Below are 22,313 nucleotides of genomic sequence, written 5' to 3'. Positions count from 1 at the left end.
GAGGACCACCCCGAGGAATTGAAACCTTTACCTGAGACCGCCATCCGAACCGAAGGAGTTAGCCATCAGGAGCAGCGACCTGGAATAAATAAGCAAATTGTATTTTCCTATTTTTGCTTGTCCTGTATTGGCAACATCACTACCAGGAGAAATCTGTCACCGACCGCGCGTCCGAACGTGCACCTCGAATAAACTTTGCCTCCTGTTAACCAAACAAGTCCTTTTTCCTGATTATCATTTGCTTATTTATGCCACTTGTGTATTGCTTGCTTCGCTTTCTCCTTGGCTGGTATTAACTCTGCTTAATTTCTGTTGCTTTGCTAGAAATCGCTGACTAAATTTATTTGTAGAATTAGAATAGCCCGTAATTATTTTTCTGTTTCAGAGCCATTTGGAACCGGTATATTTGTGGCTTATTAACTACTCTGATTTATTAACCCTTTTTCTTCCTAGCACAAACCAAAATTAAAACCGAATAATTGTTTATGGCGTACCGTTTTGGAGTATTAGATTGTTTATTGCAAAATAAACCAAAAGTCTAATACTGAATCTGTTTACCGTACCGATTTTGTATCTTAATTACTGCTATTTAACTGTTCTAAATTGTATTTATTTCCAGCACCGAAGTATTAAAATTTTAAATAAATATTAAGTTCCAACACAGGAAAGTCGTTAAATGATAAATAATACATGCGGGTCTTGCACCTGATCCAAAGACAATAGATCCATCCAGAGGTCGCTAAAAGGAGTAGGTCCGCACCACTTCCGCCCGACTAAATTTCTGTTTTGATCTGTATCTCTTCCATTTTAAAAAATGGAAGAGATCGAAATAGTCGTCGCACGAAAAAGTCTCAGGGACTCGCTACAACCGTCTCAATATACTTGGCAGACTGACGACTAACTCGGAAGGGCTTACGTATTTTTTTCACCCAACTCAAAAAGTTATGAATTTTTGAAAAAATAGCCTTTTTTCAAAATTTTTGTTTTTAAATGTACGTCTTGAAAAAAAATAGATCAAAAATTATTTCAATTTTCGAAAAAAAAACGAAAATTTCTCAATTATCATTTTTTAATTTTTTTTTTTTCTTATAAAAAACGGACATTTTTTATAAATCCTCAAATTTTTTCAGTGATGTTTTTTCGTTTTCCATTTTTTTTATTGAAAAAAAATTTTTTCAAATTTACCTTATTTCACATAGCACCATTTTCAAAATTTTTGAAAATGTATACAGAATCCCAAAATTGAAAAAATTTATTCTATGCGGCGATTGATGACAATTTCAAAAAGTCAAAAAAGATGGTATCAAAATGATTTATTTGAGTTCAAATGCGTTGCATACTTGCATGTCTTTTTTTAAAGCCCACTGTTCATCCAAAAATAGACCAAATAACAACTTTTTTTTTCATTTTCTTTGTTTTTGAATGTAGTTTTCGAAAAAAATACAAAAAATTATTCAAAACGATCTTTTTTTTTCTTAACTTTTTCAAAAAAAATCGAAATTTTTTTCATGTTTACCACTTTCAATTATTTCTTTCATATATGTATATATAAAATTTTCAAAATGGTATGTGAAATAAACTAAATTTGAAAAAAAAAATATTTTTCAATCGATAAAAAAAAATAGAAAATAAAAAAACACCACTGAAAAAATTTGAGGATTTATAAATGTTTTGTATAAAAAAAAAAAAATTTCAAAAATGGTAATGGAGAAATTTTAGTTTTTTTTCGAAAATTTAAATAAAAACTGGAAATTTTTTGTTCAAATTGTACATTTAAAAATAAAAATTTTGAAAAAAAGTCCCGATATCAATTTTTGAAAAAGTTATGGTTATTTAAAAAAACATTTTTTCAAAAATTTATAACTTTTTTTGAGTTGGGCGAAAAAAATTTGAAAAAATTCTCAAAGGTGTTCAATGGGATAGAAAACAATAAAAAAGTTTCAGCCAAATCGAAGGGTCAGGTCGGGGTTAAAAGTGGTCGATTCGGTGTGAAATGCCCCATTTACACCAAGTGACAAATTTCACTTAAATCCGACAGATTGTTTGTTTGAAAAAAAAAATAAAATTTATTGCCGCCTTCGATGCCCTCTATGGCTAAACAAAGCAACTTTGGGTAAAGGCAAGTTAATTACTTATATCGTCTTACTTCGATCCCTAGAATCTGTGGTAGACCCGAAATATTAGGGCACCCTGTATAACGACGCAAAAAATGAAATCAATTAATCAACTTAGACAAATGGTGTAAATTTTTTTTATATAATATACATACATTATATACATAAATTAAAAACATTTAGTTTCTTGAGTGAAACAGAAATGATTTAAAAAAATCACTTAGTTTCCACTGTAGAGGCCATAGGTTTTACTTTTAGTCTCTTCGCTAGTTGCGCATTTGCTTCCAATTGATTGCTCACATAACAGAGGCCGCCCCTCTTATCCACCTCTGACATATGCGTTCTTTCCGGATCACCGTGAACAAGAACGGGTTTGTCCGATTCAACCTAAAAAAATTAGAACGTAACTGAGAGACTTCGAGAGATAATTACATGTATTTTTTGTAAACCTTCAAAGAAACCTTCAATATTTATTACTAAAAGTTCGCTTTAGACAGGGCATTTCGAAAGAAGGTCTTATAAATTTAGGGGTTGGGGGCTCGTAGTGTTCTCGTTCATGGGCCATTTGTAGGGTTTATTTGGGGGTTTGTAGTTGGTAGAAGTTCTACTTCTTGTTTTACTCCACGGAATGACAAACTTGTTTTTATTTCACTGAGCCCCTTTCTATCCAGAAAGGCTGAGAGGTAACCAGAGGAAAATCAAATTGTGTAAAAAAATATATTGCCTATTTCATTTTTTTGTTTTCTGAATTGTTTCTCAGGGCTTTAGCATATGAAATTTTGATTAAAAAATTTGACTTAAGAAATTTTCTCATAGATAATTAGGTCATCTAAGCTACTAATTTTGTGGAAATGAGAACTACACGATAAAATTAATAATAATATTTTTAGTGGAGTAAAATGAGATTTTGACTGGAAAAATTAGCAGATCGGGTAACTTTTGACACAATTGTGAGGGTGTTAGGAACAACATATAAAAAGTTACCAACCGTAGAGTGTATGCATGATTATTTATTTAACAAATTAGTAGCAAATTTCCATTGTTTATTGTATATCTCAACAAATTCATTTTTTTTTTAAACTAATTGCACCAATCGAAACAACAGGAAATTTTACACAAAAAATGTATATAAAGTTATTTTCTAAAATGAAAACTGTAGGTTGTAGAATTTTTTTAAATCGTACGAAAATGTAAAGCACTTGCGCGGGGGACTCTAAATTTGTTATAACTTTTGATCTATTCGATCAAATTAAGTCCACAAAAATTTAAATGAAAGAGGATTCTTGTAGCTAACAAGTTATCATGATCTTAAAATCGAAAAAAATATTTACAGGAATAGTGTGTAATAGTACATTGTGTAACGAGTGGGGAAAAGTTGCCAATAGCGCCACGCGGACGCAATTGACGCACGAGCGAAGCGAATGCGGAAAGCGCCCAAGTGGCGCTATGGCAACTTTTCCGAACGAGTTGCACATACTATTTTCTATCACAAGTGCGAGTCGTTATGGGACCTATAGCTCGAGCGTTGCGCTATGAAAATAACATCACGCTGTTGTACTATTTAGCACTTTCCGTGCACCTAACCCCCTACACTATAGGTCCCATAGCGAGCGCGCGTGATAGAAGTAAAGTTACGTAACGGTGGAATTTTCTACAAAATTAATTAAAGATCTGCTATTTTTTTAATTTTTAAGATAAAAAATTAAAACTTTCAGAGATTACTCTTGAAATAGCATTTAAAATAGTGAGTGATATAAAAAAATCTTAAGATTTTAATTCAAAAAATACAACGCTCAAAGTATTCAATAATTTAAAAAAAAGGCAAATTTGATTTTTTAGGTCACGTTTCAAAGTTCAATAAGTTTAGTTCAAAATATGATATTGCAACTTTACAGGAGCATTTTTTGAGGCTTGAAAATTGTACTTTAAGATGGTCCATTTTGTTTTATTCAAAACGTTGAATTTATAATAACATTTAAAGAAAAACAAAAACAAAATTTTTTTCTTCTAAAACGATGAAATTTGTTGTCAAAAAATTTTTTTGCTTGTTTAACCAATATATTTTCAAACTATGATCTTAAAAAAGTATAATCAACGAAAAAAAGTTTTTTGTTACTATAATATTGTATAAAATACGAATTATATTTATTCATGCTTTTACTGGATCTGACACTACATCATGTTTTTTTGGAAAAAGCAAAGTGATATTTGCTAAAATGTGCGAGGGAAAGAGTTATTTGCAAGAAGCCATTGATATTTTTCTGAAACCAAATCAAGACATTGATACGATCTGCAATGCTGGTGTTACGTGTTTATTAGCCTTATATGGCGCAACGATACAAATAAAGTGAATTTCGATACAAATGCTTCTTCAAAGAAACAACAAAACAGAAAAAATGAATTTAGTTGCACTTCCACCATCAGAAGATGCAGCTAACCTGCATTTCAAGAGGGTATATTACCAAGTGCAGGCTTGGCTTGACAAAAAATTGCAGGCAGAAGACTGGGGGTTGGAAATGAGAGGATTCGGGTATGACTCCAACTTTTATGACTCAAGATCTAGTACCAAGTGAACTTCTCAAAATGATTTTTTGCGGATGCAAAAGTGTCTGTGCTAATAATTACGTTTGCCGGAAGGCGGGTCTACTTTGCACCAGAGCATGCTCTAATTGTTCCAGAACTGATTGTCTCAATTGCCCATCATTTTTCGAAGAAGAACTAGAATCAGACCAATTGCCAGAACTTACAATGGTTTAAGAGAATGAAAATTGAATATTGTTTTTTTATATTTCTATTTTTAATATGCAAATATTTTTTCATATTTAATAAATTTGTTAATTAAGAATTCCATATAGGTATTGACTTTTTGCAGAACCCTAAACATCATACCCAAATTTCTTTAAAATTTAACGAGTTGATTTCATTTTATATTTGTTCAATGATCTGAAAAATCCTATAAATATCAGTATGAGTAAAATTGCTTTGAAAATATAATTTTTAAATAAACTTTTTTAAAAAGGCCGCCATATTGGATCAGCCATTTAGAATTTTTATTTTCATATATTATTGTTCAAGCGACTTCGAAAACCCCTATAGTATCAAATTTATTAAAATTGGTTTGAAATTTTTTGATTTATTTAAAATAATCTTTGAAAAACCATTTTTTTATTGTTTAAACAATTAAATAATAATTAGCGTACAAATATAAGTTTATAACTTTTTTCTATAAGGCATTTCAAGGTGATTGCAAAAGGTTTTATGAAAATCCAATGATTTGCTAATTATTCTGAAATAATGCATATTTTTAAGCTACCTTTACTCCACTATTTACTACAAGTGATTAAATAGGAATACAAAAAGATGATTTATTTAATTATTTATAATATGAGGTGATTCAGTCATAAAGTGATTAATTTTAACCACGGAAGGCCTAATAGACAGAAAATCGAAAAAAAAATTTACTTGCCCTTTTAAAAAATAAGCAAATTACCCCGTAAGTTCCGTTAATTCAGCGCCAACTTCCTGACACATTTTATGACGGCGAAAGCGTTGGCGGACTAGAGACCGGTCGAACGTTGAACGAAACAGCTGTCGTGTGTGTTGAATTTTGCAATTTACTTCAAAATCAAAATGCAGCAGATTCAAACTTTATTAAGTGCTATGGACTAATGAGTGTTTTCTACCAAAAACATTTTTTATTTGAGCTTTTTACTAAGCTTCTTTCAAAAAGATTTTTTAAGGTATATTGATCAAATAAAAAATTTTCTAGATAGAAAGGCAATTATAATCTTGTATGTAGTATAGTCTTTCCGATATCAATTGAAGAACCAAGAGATTGGCAGTTTGTACCAGGTTCGGTCGCTGATGCAGCAACTCGGCATTGAAATATTTGAAAAACTTGTTCCCATATTTATTTAGCCATACCCATATACAGGTCTGGTCGAACTAAACGTGGAGGTGGTAGGAATGCATACGCCCAGTTGAAGAATGCGAGCGTGGACAAACGAAATTACAAACACAGCTGCATTAGGCCACTGGGCAATAAATCTCAGCTGTTAACAAGTGGTTGACAAATTGTCCAGCAGTGCAGTGCAGCAATGCGGAATTTGGTGTGATTCAGGTAATTTTAATTTATTAGAGGCATCTTCTATTAATCATTCATATTACAATTGCGAAAGGGAGAAATGAGAGGGATATTTTGTTTACTAATATTATTACATTGCATGGCATAAACTTTTTTAGGGACGATTAAATTTTATTGCCAGGTGTTTTTTACATGTTCAACTGACTTCGGAAAGACTATACTTGTAAAATATGAATTTTCTACTACTGCTAATACTTTTCTATATTTATTGTATTGATGCATTCTTAACATCATTTAATTGTTTTATAACCACAAAAAATGAAACATTAATATTGATACATTTAAAAAATTGAATTTATTTCCCATTCTTAAACCTTTTTTTTTCGAGGCAGAACAACTAAAAATTTGTTTAATTTAATTTTGGCCCTTAATCATTAAACTCTTGAAGTTGTATAATTCTAAAACGGTTGAGTTTTTGTGTTTTTTGAAAGTTAGTCATATTTTTACAGATGGGAGAGTATAACTAACGCCCCCTAGAAGTGACTGCAACACTGTTATCATATTTATAATTCCCACCTTGAAAACCATGAGGGCACAAATTTTTAAGTTAATCCAGAGCTATTCAAAATACGCATTATTTGTTTTATTTTAAATAATTATTTTTTCATTCATCATTTTGATGCGATGGATTACATCAGTGTATGATCTGTTTAAACGATTCAAATTTCTGATTGGCGAATCGAATCGAAAAGGTGAATGTAAATGAATGAATACGTAAACCCACGGGTGCCATGTTTCTCAAATAATCCATCAGTGTGGTTAGTCGTCCTTCAAAATCAGGCACGAAATTGTTGGGGTCGATCGCGATGAAAGCTTGACCTAAATTGGCTATGACCTTATGACTTCCCCATCTAGGGATATTTGGTCCATACGCTGATCCTAGGAAAAATATTAACAGAATCAGTAAATATTCTATCGACATACCAGAAATACCAAAACACAAACATTATAATTTTCGTCTATTTCTTAGAAAAGTTCAGGAGTACCAACAAATAAATAGTGAGGTTACGTCATTTTTACATAATATTTATTTCTTTTCAGTAAAAGGTGATACCTGAACTGATAAAGTCCGATCATAATTTTTTACAAGTTATAAGAACAAGAAAATAATAAATAATAATTTTCTATTTGTTTTTTCTTACCCGACAGTATTCCACATAAGATTTCCACCATCAGCGCTAAACCATACCCTTTGTAACCAGAATTAATTTCTTCCCCACCTAAAGGTAGCATCCTGGAAGCCTCTCTTGCTACTTTCGCGTCAGTTTCAATCTTCCCTTGGCTATTCAGAGCCCACCCTTCGGGTATTGGGTGGCCCTTTCTCTCTTGTATCTCAATCTAATGACACAAATGATTTAGGCAACGAACCAAATAAATTAATAAAAAAATACATTTTAAGTTTAAGCCAATAAAGTTAATTTTTTTTAATTTACTTGTGCTTAGTTGTGCAAAAAGTCAAGCTTATATTGAAAATTGAATTATACCGTTTGATAAACCACCCTTCCACTGATTTAAGTAAGCATTATTTGAAACTGTCGCACAGTGGGCGAAAACGATCAAAATTCCATACGAGGTAGTAAAAGTTGTCCAAATTGAAACATTATTTTTTTAAATATTCGTAATTATGTCCGCTTTCTTATGTCACTGCAACAATTGCGACAACTACAATCGGAAATGTTTACCATAAATGATACCACAAAATATGAACAATATTTACCGAATCTAAAAACTGCAAGATATAAATTTTAAAACCAGTAAATCTTGCAACCACAAATTCTTGAAACCATAAACCTGTTGGTTTAGTGGGTTTATGGGTCTGCATTCTGTGGGTTTAGTTTAATGAATTTAGGTTTATAGCAGTGGCGGCCCGTGGGTTTAACCACAGGGGGGGCGCATTTTCATGAGAGAACGTATATGAGAGGAGGTGCCGGGGGTGAGAGGGGCGGCAGCTCCCCTCTTAGCGCCGCAGGCGAAAATTTTTGAGGAATTTCAAGGTCATTGTGTTTTTCAAGTACATAGGTACACCAAAATGAATGCTGTCAGTGTGTAGATACAGTACTTAGATACAATACAAGAAGTAAAATTCCAACGTGTGTATAAGTAACGCTATCTCTTCTTCTTTTGAAAAATTTTCACTACGCGCTTTCTCTCTTTTAATTTTAAATAATAAATAATTAGAATTATCGAATTTAAACCTTTAAATATCCATGTGTACAACACATAATAGAAATTTTCAAAAGCAGATAAAAATTTATATTTATGGTTAAAGCTATGGTTATAATATGAAACTGAATTAGGTGCGAGATGATCAAAGACCTAATTTCCAGGTAGTAGTTCATTTTGCTCGATTAGCAAACCTGGCTCAAAATGGGGTGGTTGACTATATCAAGAATAAAACGAACGATCCCATCGTTGACCATAAAAACCATGAATTGCACACACGAATTCCAGTCAAACAAAAACGGTACATTTCATTCTTCAGTGATACAACGCCGCACAATAGTGGTACAAATCGGTAAATAAAATACATCTGGCAACACCGGTACAGCCACTCAGTTGGGTTTTCAAGACACTTTATAAAAATTTAAAAATGAAAAGCTGGTTAAAAAATGTGTTACCGACCTTTCACGTCGAGAAAAGTGGCAAGTGTGTCACTGCCTCAGTATTTTCAATGTTATAAGAAATACATATACATATAGGGTAAACATTTTTGAGTGACCGGCAAAGAACGGGGACTTTTTTAATGTCGTTCAGAAATATTAAAGTAACTAACTTCAAACGTCTATTGACCTTCGCTGGTAAGTGGTGTATATTAAAAATAAATTAATTCCCATAAATGAAATTTTACTGAAAACCCGTTGATAACACAGTCTAGTTCAGCTTAGTTAAAAAAATTCTTTACCTTTCCCATAGCCACGCAGGTAGTAGCCATATCCAGTACGAAACTATCTCCATTTAATCCAGGAGCAGCGAAAGAAAGTGGATTTGTTCCTAGGGCAGCCTTTAAAATACAGGAATGTTTTTTATTATGATATCAGGACACTAGAAAATATATAGCTTATGCTGATTTGTAGGTGCACACGCAATCAACTAAATAAGTAAAAGACAAATGAAAATTAAAATATTAATTTCTATAAATTAAATTTAAAAACATAACAGGTACTTTATTTTTGTTTTTTATTCCTTTATTTTTTCACATTTTTTTTATCATCCGGCAACAAAATGCTCACCGGACTATCTGTCCACATTTTTGTCTTTTCTGTACATGCTGACATTGGTTTAGACGTTTTAAAAATAATTATTTTGATGTTGAAGATAAAGAATGCTCTGGCACACCAAAACAGTTTCAAGATAAAGGATTGGAGGCATTACTTCATCATTTGCATCATATCGTGACTGGCGCTGAAAAATGGATACACTACGACACTAGTAGGTAAAGCCGAATATCCACGACTCCAAGCTTCCGCTCTGCATTTGGCGCGATCAGTTGAGTGTAGTTTATTATGAGCTGTTCCAATCGAATCAAACCACCACGGCAGATCGCTATCGACTACAATTGATGCAGTTGAACTGAATATTGAAAGAAAAACGGCGGCTATCAATTACACGAGAAAGCGATACTGAATACCTACTTGGAAATGGGAAGTCTTATCCCACTCGCCATATTGACCAGACATTGCCCCTTCCGATTATCACTCTTTTTGATCGATGGCACATGACCTGGCTGAGCCAAAAAATGGGTCGGCTCTTGAATAGACTCAAAAGACGTATTGTTTTTCCGATGTCGAGTGCCAGAAAGAAGGGAAAAAGTAGTGGCTAGCGATGGACAATACTTTCCGTGACATGTTTATTTTACTACTCTTTTTAAACAAGGCATTAATTTCCACGAAAAAACAGTGAAAACTTATTCAACATCCCGATATCAAAAACAGAAATATCAAATTTTACTAAAATTTTACTTGATGTGAATTAGTTTAATATTTTTTAAAATAAAGTACCGTCAAAAGGGGCGATGCGGATCAGATGGGGTGAATAGGATCAAGGGTACATTTTTTAAAATACATATTCCCATATATCGCCCATTTACCATGCGAGATCGAATACAAATATTAGTGATGGGCAGAATCGAGTATTTTTAAGAATCGAGAACTCGGTACTCGAATACTTTTAAGAATCGAATGATTATCCGAGAACCGAGAACCGAGTACCGGACCGAGATCGAATGAGTATCCGAGAACAAGACTCGAGAACAGTGGCAAAGGAGAATCGGTGTATGTCGTCGACACGGTTTGGATTCGAATGTATAATTGGGATATGTTTATTCGTACTCGCATCGACGGTAGCTTAGCAGTTAGTAATTAAGGTAAACCTCGCAACGAACGAGAGATGTGGTTTGTTTCATGGGGCATTTTTCGTTTATATTATTATATTGATGTTTTTAATTATTTTATAATTATTGAATTTTTATTTTTAAAATGAAGCCTGGCTGCAAATCATTAGTTTGGGATTTCATGTTAAAAAAAGATAAGTAAAAAGTTTAAATTATTTGACAATACAACAAATCTTAAAAAACATTCAATTTTGGCCTCTAAAGCACATCCGCCTAGTGTCTAGTCCATCTATCTGCCTGTCCTGAGGGATACACGAAATCTCATCATGAATTCTCAAGTATTCGAATGCCGCCATAAAAGTTCTCGAGTACAGCGAGAACTTTTAAGAATCGAATGGATATCGATTCTTGCATTCGAATTCTCCCATCACTAACAAATATCAGTCAGCGATAAGTGAGACATCCAGCGCGTCATGTGGTGTTTACTACTATTTAGGTTAGGGTCAGGGTTGCCGTTTTGCCAGTAATTACTGGCATTTGCCAGGAATAAAGAGTCCTGCCAGTAAATTTGCCAGGATTGACTTAACGTCAGAAATTTGCCAGGGGAGCAACATTTTCAGGGATGTCGATTTGCAAATAACCCCCAACATTTGCATTATTGCATTTGTTATTAAAAGATCATAAATAAGCATCACAGAGCACAGAGATTACTTCAATCAGTTTTAAGAATTTCGATTCACGATATCACCGCTAGATGACGATGTATCATGCTTCTTTACTATTATATTTTGTCACACTTGGCACTCGGCAGCGATCCTTGTTTAATGTTTAATATTACAGGTTACAGAGTGATAGTGATAGCTATTTATACACTGACGGGATACGACGGTTAAGACAAAGGTAATAATCACCAAAATAATAGATTAAACTATTAAATTGCCAGGAATTGCAAGTAATAATATAATTAAGTTTTGCCAGGAAATGTCAGGAATGCAATCAAGTTTCGTCAGTAATTTCGTGTCGACCTAGTGGCAACCCTAACTTAGGGTTAGGGTAAGGATCATGTAAAAAATTATGGAATGTTATATGTAAAATATCAGTATTTCACAAAGTCTGTAAACAAACCATTGTCCACAAAATACAATTGAATACAATTACGTTAATGCAATACCTCAAATTTGCAATGCGGTATTTCAACAACAAATTTGCACTTGTCTCATTTTAACAGGAAATTTGATTGTTTTTAAAATAATTGTTTTATGGAGTAACTACATTTTGGGGGTGGAGGGGATCAAAGTTATTTTTATATCACTGACAAATACATAGCCTGCTGTGAAATAAATGTATACATTTATACATGGTGATTCACAAATGGTGACCAAAAATGAAACCTCGTATTCTTTGGTATATTTTAAAGGGAGTCTTTTGTATAAAGTTTTTATAGGATGCTTTGTTAAAAAGATAGAGGGTGTTAAATTTCAAAAAATATTTTTAATTTTTTTAAATAATTTAAAAATTAATGAGAAATTTAAAAACTAAGTGAAATAATTTGAAATTGGGCACATTATTTATGTAAACATTGTCCAAAATCTGAGGGCTTTTCCTAAAATTTACATGCTATAGTGTGGCATATTTTTCGAAATTATTTCACTTACTAGTTTTTAAATTATTTAAAAAAATTAAAAATATTTTTTGAAGCTTAACACCGTGCATCTTTTTAAAAAAGCATCCTAAATAAACACTTTATACGAAATTCACCAAAGAATACGAGTTTTCATTTTTGGTCACCATTTGTGAATGTATAAATGTATACAATATTTTTAAGTCACACTAATAACAAAAATATTTTAATTATTTCAGATATAATGCCGCGAAAATAGTATATAAAAAAAGTTGGGATTTAGAGTCAACTGAGAAGAGGCAGATACACAGGCTGTCTACTATAAGAGGGTCACTTCTATGGATCTCACTTAGGGTTGCCAGGTGAGTCGCGAAAAAATACCGGACAACCCCAAACGGCGGGGGGGGGGGGTGTATGCTAGGTCGCAAAAAAATACGGTTTTTTTTTATACTTACAGTTTTTATTTATTAATCAACATCACATAAATCAACTAAATTAGTAACAGAATATAATGCAGTCATAAAATCGATGATGGAAATCTCAAATGGGGTAAGTGACATTTGGCAAAAATTGAATTTAAAATTTAATGCTACAGTTATATAAAGTTCAAAATTCAGACGCAGATACAGACAGCGAGCGAGGAGCGCGCGCGAGTTTTGCGTTTGAGGGATTTCATATGCCTACTTTTGTAGGCGCTTGTGACCAGTAGTACCGACTTTCCTCAAAATACCGGACATTGTTCTGTCCGGTATGACCATATATTTTTTACCGGACAGGCCTCGGAAATACCAGAATGTACGCTTAAATACCGGACATCTGGCAACTCTAATCTCACTTAATACACGACGCACGTAAAAAATCTTTAAATGTTTTTTGTTGCATTTTTTGAGGCCTTTATGCTCGTAATAACAAATTTCAGATCCATGGCCAACTTTGTAAGTAACCATAAAAAAAACGGAAAAGTACCGAAAGTTTAGGGTGGTCTAACTTTTTTATTTTAAGTGATAGAGAAAATTTATTTTAATAAAATTTCATGGCAACATTGATGCCTTTCACCTGGTGCAAACGGATTTTTGAAGTATAGTGGCCCTCTTATAGTACAGCTTGTATATTTAAAAATATTTCCGACTTTAGAATAATAGACTAATTTTACTTAACTTTCTTACTTGCCGAAAAGAATGTGTTATTTTAGTTTTATTGTTAAAAGTTATTTATTTATATTTTATAGTTTTGATATAAGAAAAATATATTGTACATATATTTATTTTTTACATTTTTTATGTATGTTTGGTTATTATGAATAAATGATATTTCGTTCTTTTTGTATTTGTTTTATCATTTTGGGTGCTAAAACGATTTTTTTAAATTTTCACTTGATTCACTTCACCCTTTGTTATTCTAAGCGGATATTAGGCGAAAATTATTGATGCATTGTTTAGCCAAATAATGGAGCTATAACAGTTTTTTTTCAAATTTTTTACTCACGAGGAAAACCATAATATTCACGAAAAACTTGAAATTTGATCACCCCATTTGACGGTACAAGTGCAAAATAATAATATAAAAAATTAAATTTAAAAAAAGGGAAAAGTCAATCTTTTTTTAATTTTGTTTCTTTTACTTTTACATTTTGTCTTACGTACTTACATCCTTTGCTCTTGTGGGAACCATGCAAGGCGAGGTATTGGTGAAGCTTAACCCCATAAATCCTTTCTTGGCAGCTTGTAGCGCATATATTCCAGCAATCCCATAATGGTTGGAATCTACATGTAAAAATTATTTGGGAATATAAGTATAACATATTAATAAGAACACTTTTCGGAGAAACAAATGCGTTTTTTTTTTACTTCACTAACACACTCCCATTTTTACATAACTATCTTCTTGTTCTAAAAAATTAACTAGATAGTCAATAACATATCTATGTGAGAAATATTTAAGTTATCAATATTGTTAATATTTAACAATGGTAATAAAGAAATAATGCATAATAACAGGTAATATATTACAGAAATGAAGCAGTGTGAAATGGTATGTTATGTAATACAAGATTAGATCAAAAAGTAACAGGAACTGTTAATTTTCTCAGAAAGTATTTATTTTACCTTCAATTTTTATCCCATCCCCTTCAAAGTAGTCCCCTTGTGATATTATTAGACCAAACACTGTTATACAAGGTGATTAAAAAACCACCAATTTATAATTTTATGCTTATAGAAATGGCATTGCTGCGCCCACATCTGCCACTGATTACTTGATTTTTCACCACTAAATTATGTCTCAAATCAACTTGAATTACACTTGTAAGTTTCAAGTTTTTATTTCAAACCACTTCAGAATTATCAAGAAATTTAAAAGTTTATTTTCGAACTTTGTATAGACATATTTCCATAAAAAGGTGCAAAATTATATTAAGATTTTCATAATTTTCCATGGTTATTCCAAAAATAAATTGATCAAATGTTAAGGAATAACATTATTAGACCTTCAGATTCACCCTGGTCCAGTCCCATATGGATTGTACCCAAAAAATTTTATGTTTCTGGCAGCAAAAAATGACGACTTGTGGGTAGATTACCGCAAGGTTAATGAAAAAACTGTTAGTTGATAGATACCCCATTCCAAATATTACATTAACATTTTAGACAATTTAAGTCGATCGCAATATTTCACAACTTTAGATTTATCATCTGGTTTTCACCAGATAGAGATGTCCCCCGAATCAATCCCAAAGACAGCCTTCAACACTAACAACGGACACTACGAATACCTTAGAATGCCCTTCGGATTTAAAAACGCACATACAATTAGGGAGCAATTACGTAGAAGTTCAAAATTCTGTCGTAGAAAAATGTTATTTTACACATTTGTTACGTAAATAACTACTTTTACTTTCCCACCTTAAAAAATGGGGAAAAAAAGGGAAAAATACTTTGATTTCCTTTATCCAAGTTACTGATCATCAAATTTTCTTATGCCGATCTATTATGGATTACTGAAGAGAAAAATTTAAATAAGCAAACATTTACCGTGAACGACGACCATGCCTATTCCAGCTTCCCTGGCTTTTTCTAAGGCCAGATCCATGCAAAATTTTCCAACTACAGCTCCTAAGCCATTGTTTCCGTTCACAAGCGCGGTTGCTACGGTCTGTTTTTCAACGGAACATACTGCCTTGGGATCCACTGTTCCGCCCAGAATATCATTGATGTATAGCTCTAAAATGGAATCTTTTTACAATCATCTCAGAATACAGTATGTTAAATCTAAATTTGTTTGAACTAACGTCTGAAGCAAATGCGAAACATTTAATTGTTTAGATTTTAGTACATCATATTAACAATACTAACGACTGCCGTTTCAAATAACTCCTCGCCATCATTGCCTTCCAAACTGTCAAACTAACAATTATTGCAAAAAAAAATAAGAAAATGTGTATATGACCTTAATGTGGATGATTATCTAGCAAATTTGATTCAAATTGTACTGCTGAGAAATAATTGATTATAAGGTCATTTCTTTTTTTTTCAGAAGATTTGACTAAATCATTTCATATATTTTTAATTTTTTTATAATTTTATGTAAAAGATCTAAGATGATGCAAACAGTAAATGCAGATATATAATTAGCCACTAAAAATGGAAATTTTTAACAAAAACTTGTAAAAAAATCACTTATGATATAGATTTATAACATACAAGTTGACATAGAACAGTTGTGCATCCTTAAATTTGATCAAGAAAAGAGCTGCTTCATTTTTGATACCCTGTAGTGTTACACTTTGTATACAGGATGTAACTAAAATTCTTGCCATAATTTTAATGGCCGAAACTACATTACATAGTAATAAAGAATATTTGTACAATATGCACATGACAATTCCATTCAAATTTGATATACAGTCTTTATTTTTGATTGTGTAAAAATTATTATTAATTAGATTTCTATAAGTTGAGTCATCCGTGCGTACCCAAACGGTTCATCCCATGACTGTAATGCCCTCTATAGTCAGCCTCCACTAAGTTGTCAGATACAATCCCTGCATATTCTTCTGAAACACCTACAGCTTTGAAACAATCTACTATAAAACGATGTGCCTCTTCCAACGTTGTTACTGTCTGGCAACCTGAGAAATAAGTACTCTGTATAATATACTTACATAATATCAGTGCAAATTGTATAATCAAAGTAATTCTTAGGTATTTTTATCATGTTCCTTGCTTCTGTTAGTTAATAAATAGTTAAATATCATTTGCTGTTTATGAACACGTTTTACCTAATTTTTAGTGAATACAAATAGAAATTATAGTCAGAACAATACCACCAAGATCAAAATTTTTATAACAAATTAGTATTATATATAAAACAAAAAATGTGCCAACTATTACCGCACTCCATAATATTCTCAATCTATCAAAAGGAAATTTGAAACTATCACGTAAAAACTGGTAAATTTGGAATATGTTTTTATTATAGACAAAACTTATCTGTTTTTTATTGCACTATTATGTAAACCGATGTTAATTCCCCTGGGTGAAGATATAGCAAGACAAATATTCTCAATAGTATGTCAATCAGAAACAGTTTGTTTAGATTTAGATAAGGTAATCTCCTTGGAAGTAATAAACAGTATAATTAATTATTTAATAAGTAATTAAAATAAAATCATCATTTTATGTCCAAATAAATGTTAGTTAAAACAAAACAAAATATGAAAGTGAAACACACAGTAGGTAACTTACATGTTTCCTGCTGGCTTGGACATGGACACTTGCTTTGAGCTAATTGCTAATTCTATTCCAAATATTCAGTTTTCATTTGTACTAATTTAATTGTACTATAGTAGTTACTAGTTACCTAAGTTTTTTTAAACATTGCATGCCACGTAAATTTAGCAAACACTAATCTTCCTCAAAAACATAAGTTCTCACAAATACTTTTCGTGGTCACAACTCTTTATGAAATCGATTTTAAAAATTCAGTGATAAAAAAATCAATAGATTTTAACCACATTACACTTTTTAAGTGTTATGTGATTTTAACCTCACATTATAAATTTATAATTGTTTATAAAATCTTACAAGCTCTTTCGCTTGCTTATGATCCCTGATCCATAAAACATATAATCCCTGATCCACAAAACATACAGGGTGTCTGGTAAGTATATGGCATACTCTCGGGAGTGTATAAGGGAGGTCAAAATAACAAATAACCCTAGTTTGTCATATAAAAAAATCCTAAAGTGCCCCTTAACGGAGATACAGAACCCCAAAGGGGTACCCAGCGATTTACCTTTTCGGTTCTAACTTTTGAACAGACTTGTATGTATAATTTAATGAAATTTTAGACAATTTTGGAATATTGTTTCCAGTACAGCGAGAAAACATCTGTCAGATAATGAAATCCGAAAAAGGTGACCATTTTGAAATTCTGTTGCAAGTAAACAAGAAGATGAAGCAAAGCTTTCGAATTTTTAACAGCCTTGCCTTTAAGTGATTTGGAAATGTATCAGAATAAATTCTTCTTGCCTCCACACAATTGCCGACTGCTTGTCTGTTGGTTAAATTGTTTGGCATTTGAATAGTGGCGGTGCGCCCGTGCCGTGGGGAGGGGGTGAGCTCGATGAGGCTCGAGTGGCTGCGCGGTCGCGGGGTCAGTAGTTGTACAGACTGGAAGAGAGACGGAGTGTAAGAGTGTATACATGTCTGATAAAACCCATAACATTACTTGTTCTATGTAATAAAGTTATTGCTCTATATGGTGTATTAATTCAATAAGAAAATAAATAAACATATGGTCCTTCGAGTTTGGATGGGAAAAGCAACAAGTAAAAGAAAAAACAGAGANATGTTGGTTAAATTGTTTGGCATTTGAATAGTGGCGGTGCGCCCGTGCCGTGGGGAGGGGGTGAGCTCGATGAGGCTCGAGTGGCTGCGCGGTCGCGGGGTCAGTAGTTGTACAGACTGGAAGAGAGACGGAGTGTAAGAATATATACATGTCTGATAAAACCCATAACATTACTTGTTCTATGTAATAAAGTTATTGCTCTATATGGTGTATTAATTCAATAAGAAAATAAATAAACATTGTCCATCCATAAGTTAGATGCATGTATAAGCATTGTATAACTACTATAAGCAGATGTAATAATGCCAAATTTTATTATTTTAATATACAAATTATTAGTTGTGATATTATTTCATTATTATTGTGTTTAAATAGCTTATATTAATAAACTTTATAATTAAATAAATTAATGTTTAAATGTATTATACAAAAACTGAATTTTTTCGAAAACTGCGCTGATTTTATCAAAACAAATGTAGAGTGCCTTTTTTAAAGAGGAATAACCAAAGTATTTAAAAATTCATTTTTCTGCTCTATAAAGTGACACCTGTCAAAATTTTGGTCTAATGGGTGTGGTGGCAAGTCCGTTCCTGACTTCCTTGACAGTGTAAAACATCTGCTGTAATACCGTTTTAGGAGTTGTTATGGCCTACATATAATATTAAAATTTTATTAAATGTACAAGTCAGTTCGAAAGATAGAACCGAAAAGGTATATCGCTCTGTATCTCCGTTAAGGGGCACTTTAGGAAAAAAGATTATGACAAACTAGGGTTATTTTGACCTCCCCTATACACTCCCGAGAGTATGCCATATACTTACCAGACACCCTGTATAGCCCTGATCACTCTGACCGCAGACATCTGAAATCTGAAATTAAAGCAGCTGATTGGCTGAATTTTAAAATCCGCCATAATTTTTTCAGCCCATAAAATCGATGAGTTAGGGCATATTCCTTTTCCCCTTAATCATTATTTCGATGTGATGGATTATGTAGAACCAATCAAAAATCAATTGTTTAAACATACCATTAATATTACATGGAAGAAATCCATCGCATCAAAACAATTAATAAAAGAACAGGGCCTAACCATAGAAAAAGATAAATATATTTATCTATGGGCCTAACTTATTGATTCTGAGGGAAAGAATTTTCCTCAGACTAATAAATAAAGTTATTACTCTGAGGAATTTTCCTATGTTTAGCTGACAAATGGGGTTTTTGGAAATTATGATCTGATTTGGGATCAGATGGACTACTTAACAGTTTACCGATTTCAAGAGGTGTTTTTGTATTTAAAAAGAAATATGTCTAATTTCTGATAAGTGTTTGTAAATGCCAAAGCACATGCAATGTGATAGTAAAATATATTATTCAAATATTGTTCTTTTCAAATACTTTTTAACATGAACTTTCTGAACAACAAAATCAGTGATCCTACTGATTGGATTTACACGACCACAATTTTCCAAGAGCCCTAAAGACATTTCCATTTGATTATATAGTATTTAAATATGAGTAAAAAGTAGTTGGTGTATTTAAATTTCGAGGGTTGGTGCTGATTACTGATTGTATTTCATCACTTCGAAAACGCCTTGAAGTCCAAGCTATCTGACGTAACGTTGAAGAGGAAGATGACAACTTTATTCGCATTTCGCATCTAAATTCGTATCGCTTCGTAACTTGTGTTGATTTTGATTGGTGTTGATTGTTGATGCTTTTATTGTTTGTTAACTAGCTGAATTTCAATACTAGTTGTTTAAAAAAAATGAACGAAACTTGCAATTTTTGTCTGGAATTCCACGTTTCTTGTATTAAAATGAATGATGTAAATATAAGACATATAACCAAAACCATTTTTCCAGCGAAGGTAAAGATCCAATTAAAATTTTTTGTCAAACAGTTCAAATCTTTACTGACTTTTTAGAATATGGATAGCTATAAAGATGCTCTTATTTGTGCTGCATGTCATAGCAGTCTTAAGTCAGTGTACGATTTTACCACAAATGCTAAAGAAAGTAATCGTAAGCTATGTGCTGCCGTGATAAAAAATGACAAATTGTGTCAAACCTGTACAACACCAGTGGAAAACAGTGACATAGGCATATATTTGTTTAATCATTTTGAAAATGCAATTCCTTATTATGAAATAAAGGAAATGTTGGATTATTCTTCCCTTGATTTGGTGAGTGCTGTACAATTTATCTTTGTTAGCTTTAAAATCTATATTAAACATTTTCAGGACTTTGAAAACTATCAGTGCCCTGTAATTTGTAGTATCTGTTTTGAGAAATTGCAAAACTCCTTCCATTTCTTGAAGAAATGTGCTGAAAACGAACAAATGATATTTTTCGAAGAAAATTCTTTTATGGAAGAAAATTTTGTTCAAATTGAAGACATTAAGCAAGTGGATTATAGAACCCCTGAAATAAAAATCGAATTTGTCGAAGAAACAATTAAAAAAGAACCTCTAGATGCAGTTGAAGATAACTTGTTAGGCACATTGACAGAATATGATGAATATTATTCCAGTTTTACAAATAATTTTGTATATTGTAAAGAAGAGATATTGGAAGAAGCATCTGAAAGGAAGTTGTTTGTAAAATTAGAACAACTAGATTCTCCTGATGTAGTACATGAGGAGGACACAAAAAGGTTAGTTTTCTATTTACAAAAATAAATGAAGAGCAATCTGAAAATTTTCACATTTGTCGTAGGTATTTCACTATATCATTTAATGCATAGGTTTGGTAGGGTGTGGATGGAATGTAGAGAATAGAATAGTAAGGACCCAAGATGTATAATGAGACGAAACTAGCCCTAAGCATTTTCTTTAAATTATTGTTCAAATTGCATGTAGGAACAAATAAGAGCTTAGAATTTTATATCACTTGACTTGGGGAATCTTGGTACTAAGAAAAGCATCTACTCCATCCATTCTTTGTCAAATCTATGAGTTAACTTCTTTTAACTCTGATCTCGAGATTACGATTTGAAATTAGACCGTGATTGGTTAATTTTAAAAATTCAAATTTGTGGTTTGAAATCATGGTATTTTAACATTTTTGTACAGAAATTCAATTTTTCTCTATCTGATGAGCTTATCCTACACTGTACTTGTATTATAGGTTAATTTTTTTATCTGCTTTAAAAAAAAACAAAAGATTGGCTCAAAAAATTATTACAAACTGCATTAAAACTTGTTTTACATTTGATCATTTTTTACCCAATAGATTGATATTGAGAGATTGACAGTTTTATATTGGTGCATATAATACAAATGTTCTAACTTTAAGAAATTAGAGACTATAGAATCGGTTCTAATTTTGAAAATTTTTAGTGGTTTTAATTTTTATGAATTGGTACCAATGTTAGTTACATTGAAAAAATTGTTTTATATTCAAACAAAAATACAGAGAGATTCATAAATAAACGTTTACAAGTCACTTGAACGTTGAGCTTAGGCAACCAACATTGCACAATTGGTATTGTCAACTAACAATCTAAATGTTACTGTCACCAATATTAATGATCCGTTTACAATGAACAATGACAAACTGTTATGTTTCTCTCGAGATAATGCTATTGCTGATTGGTTGACTAGAATCTATCTTCTGAAAAATTACATCAATCACAGCCGATGAAACAGAATATTGTGTAATGTAGTCTTGATCTTAATGTTTTAATAATTTATAATTTTATTGAAATTTAATTGTCAACATGAAAGAAATAAAATTACTGTTTGAAACAGAATTACTGGACACGTGGTTTACGATCATTTATAAAGACTGTATGATTTAATAAATATCTTGTATCTTATTGTAATTAGCTTGCTAGAGATTTTGTATGTACTATATTTTCTATCGGTTTTATTTTATATGTTGGTAACTTTACATTTTGTCAATAAATTAATCAATTTATTCTAACATGTAACAAGCGTTCAAATAAAAACGTGGTCAAGTTGGTTCTGAAAATTTGGACGTAGGGCGTAGCGTATAGCAAATGAACTTAAACTTCATCTGTCAAAGCGCTATATCGCCGCTATCAATTTGAATATTTTCGTTTTAAAAGGCATTTAAAATGGTGTTTTCTCAAGAACAAAAAGTGTTTTATCATAGAGTCCTACTTTAGAAATGGACGCAAGATTGATGGAATATGGAAGTATTCTATTGAGGAATGTTTCATAGAATTTCAAAATCAATTTCCGGGCGTTGTTGAGACAAAATTTTTTCAAAGTGCAGTTCAGCGTTGTGTTAA

The 22,313-nt window shown here is 31.9% G+C and overlaps 2 protein-coding genes across 3 annotated transcripts in view; one reads left to right on the top strand and one right to left on the bottom strand.

The window, feature by feature from the left end:
• Window positions 1-2,267: 2,267 nt before the first annotated feature.
• LOC108913209 (uncharacterized oxidoreductase YjmC) lies at window positions 2,268-17,153 on the bottom strand. 2 transcript variants are annotated; one of them, XM_018718715.2, is made up of 8 exons: window positions 17,067-17,153; window positions 16,180-16,335; window positions 15,239-15,427; window positions 13,857-13,972; window positions 9,161-9,259; window positions 7,401-7,596; window positions 6,983-7,137; window positions 2,268-2,501 (listed from the first exon to the last, which is right to left on the bottom strand). In XM_018718715.2, the coding sequence occupies exons 2-8, from the start codon at window positions 16,190-16,192 to the stop codon at window positions 2,331-2,333; spliced, it is 939 nt and encodes a 312-aa protein (XP_018574231.1). In that variant the 5' UTR covers window positions 16,193-16,335; window positions 17,067-17,153; the 3' UTR covers window positions 2,268-2,330. The 2 variants fall into 2 exon arrangements, with proteins under 2 accessions (XP_018574231.1, XP_018574230.1); XM_018718714.1 differs by lacking the exon at window positions 17,067-17,153 and adding an exon at window positions 16,598-16,665.
• A 2,596-nt stretch (window positions 17,154-19,749) lies between these two features.
• The window catches only part of LOC108913203 (transcriptional repressor CTCFL-like), a 4,557-nt gene continuing 1,993 nt past the window's right edge, over window positions 19,750-22,313 (top strand). Inside the window, exons 1-3 of the mRNA XM_023456041.1 lie at window positions 19,750-19,926; window positions 19,984-20,241; window positions 20,299-20,711. Coding sequence (XP_023311809.1) covers window positions 19,825-19,926; window positions 19,984-20,241; window positions 20,299-20,711 — 773 coding nt within the window. The 5' untranslated portion in view covers window positions 19,750-19,824. The remainder of the gene's footprint in view (window positions 19,927-19,983; window positions 20,242-20,298; window positions 20,712-22,313) is intronic.

The sequence above is a fragment of the Anoplophora glabripennis genome, unplaced genomic scaffold (assembly GCF_000390285.2).
Source record: "Anoplophora glabripennis isolate ALB-LARVAE unplaced genomic scaffold, Agla_2.0 scaffold1098, whole genome shotgun sequence".
NCBI classification, from domain to species: Eukaryota; Metazoa; Arthropoda; class Insecta; order Coleoptera; family Cerambycidae; genus Anoplophora; species Anoplophora glabripennis.
This window is presented reverse-complemented; position numbering and strand designations above follow the sequence as displayed.

Coding starts and splice junctions, on each gene's coding strand:
- LOC108913209 (XM_018718714.1), bottom strand. Junction 7,597..9,160: donor CCTGCGTGGCTATGGGAAAG/GTAAAGAATTTT, acceptor TTGTGTCATTAG/ATTGAGATACAAGAGAGAAA. Junction 2,502..6,982: donor ATTTGAGAAACATGGCACCC/GTGGGTTTACGT, acceptor TAATTTTTTTAG/GTTGAATCGGACAAACCCGT.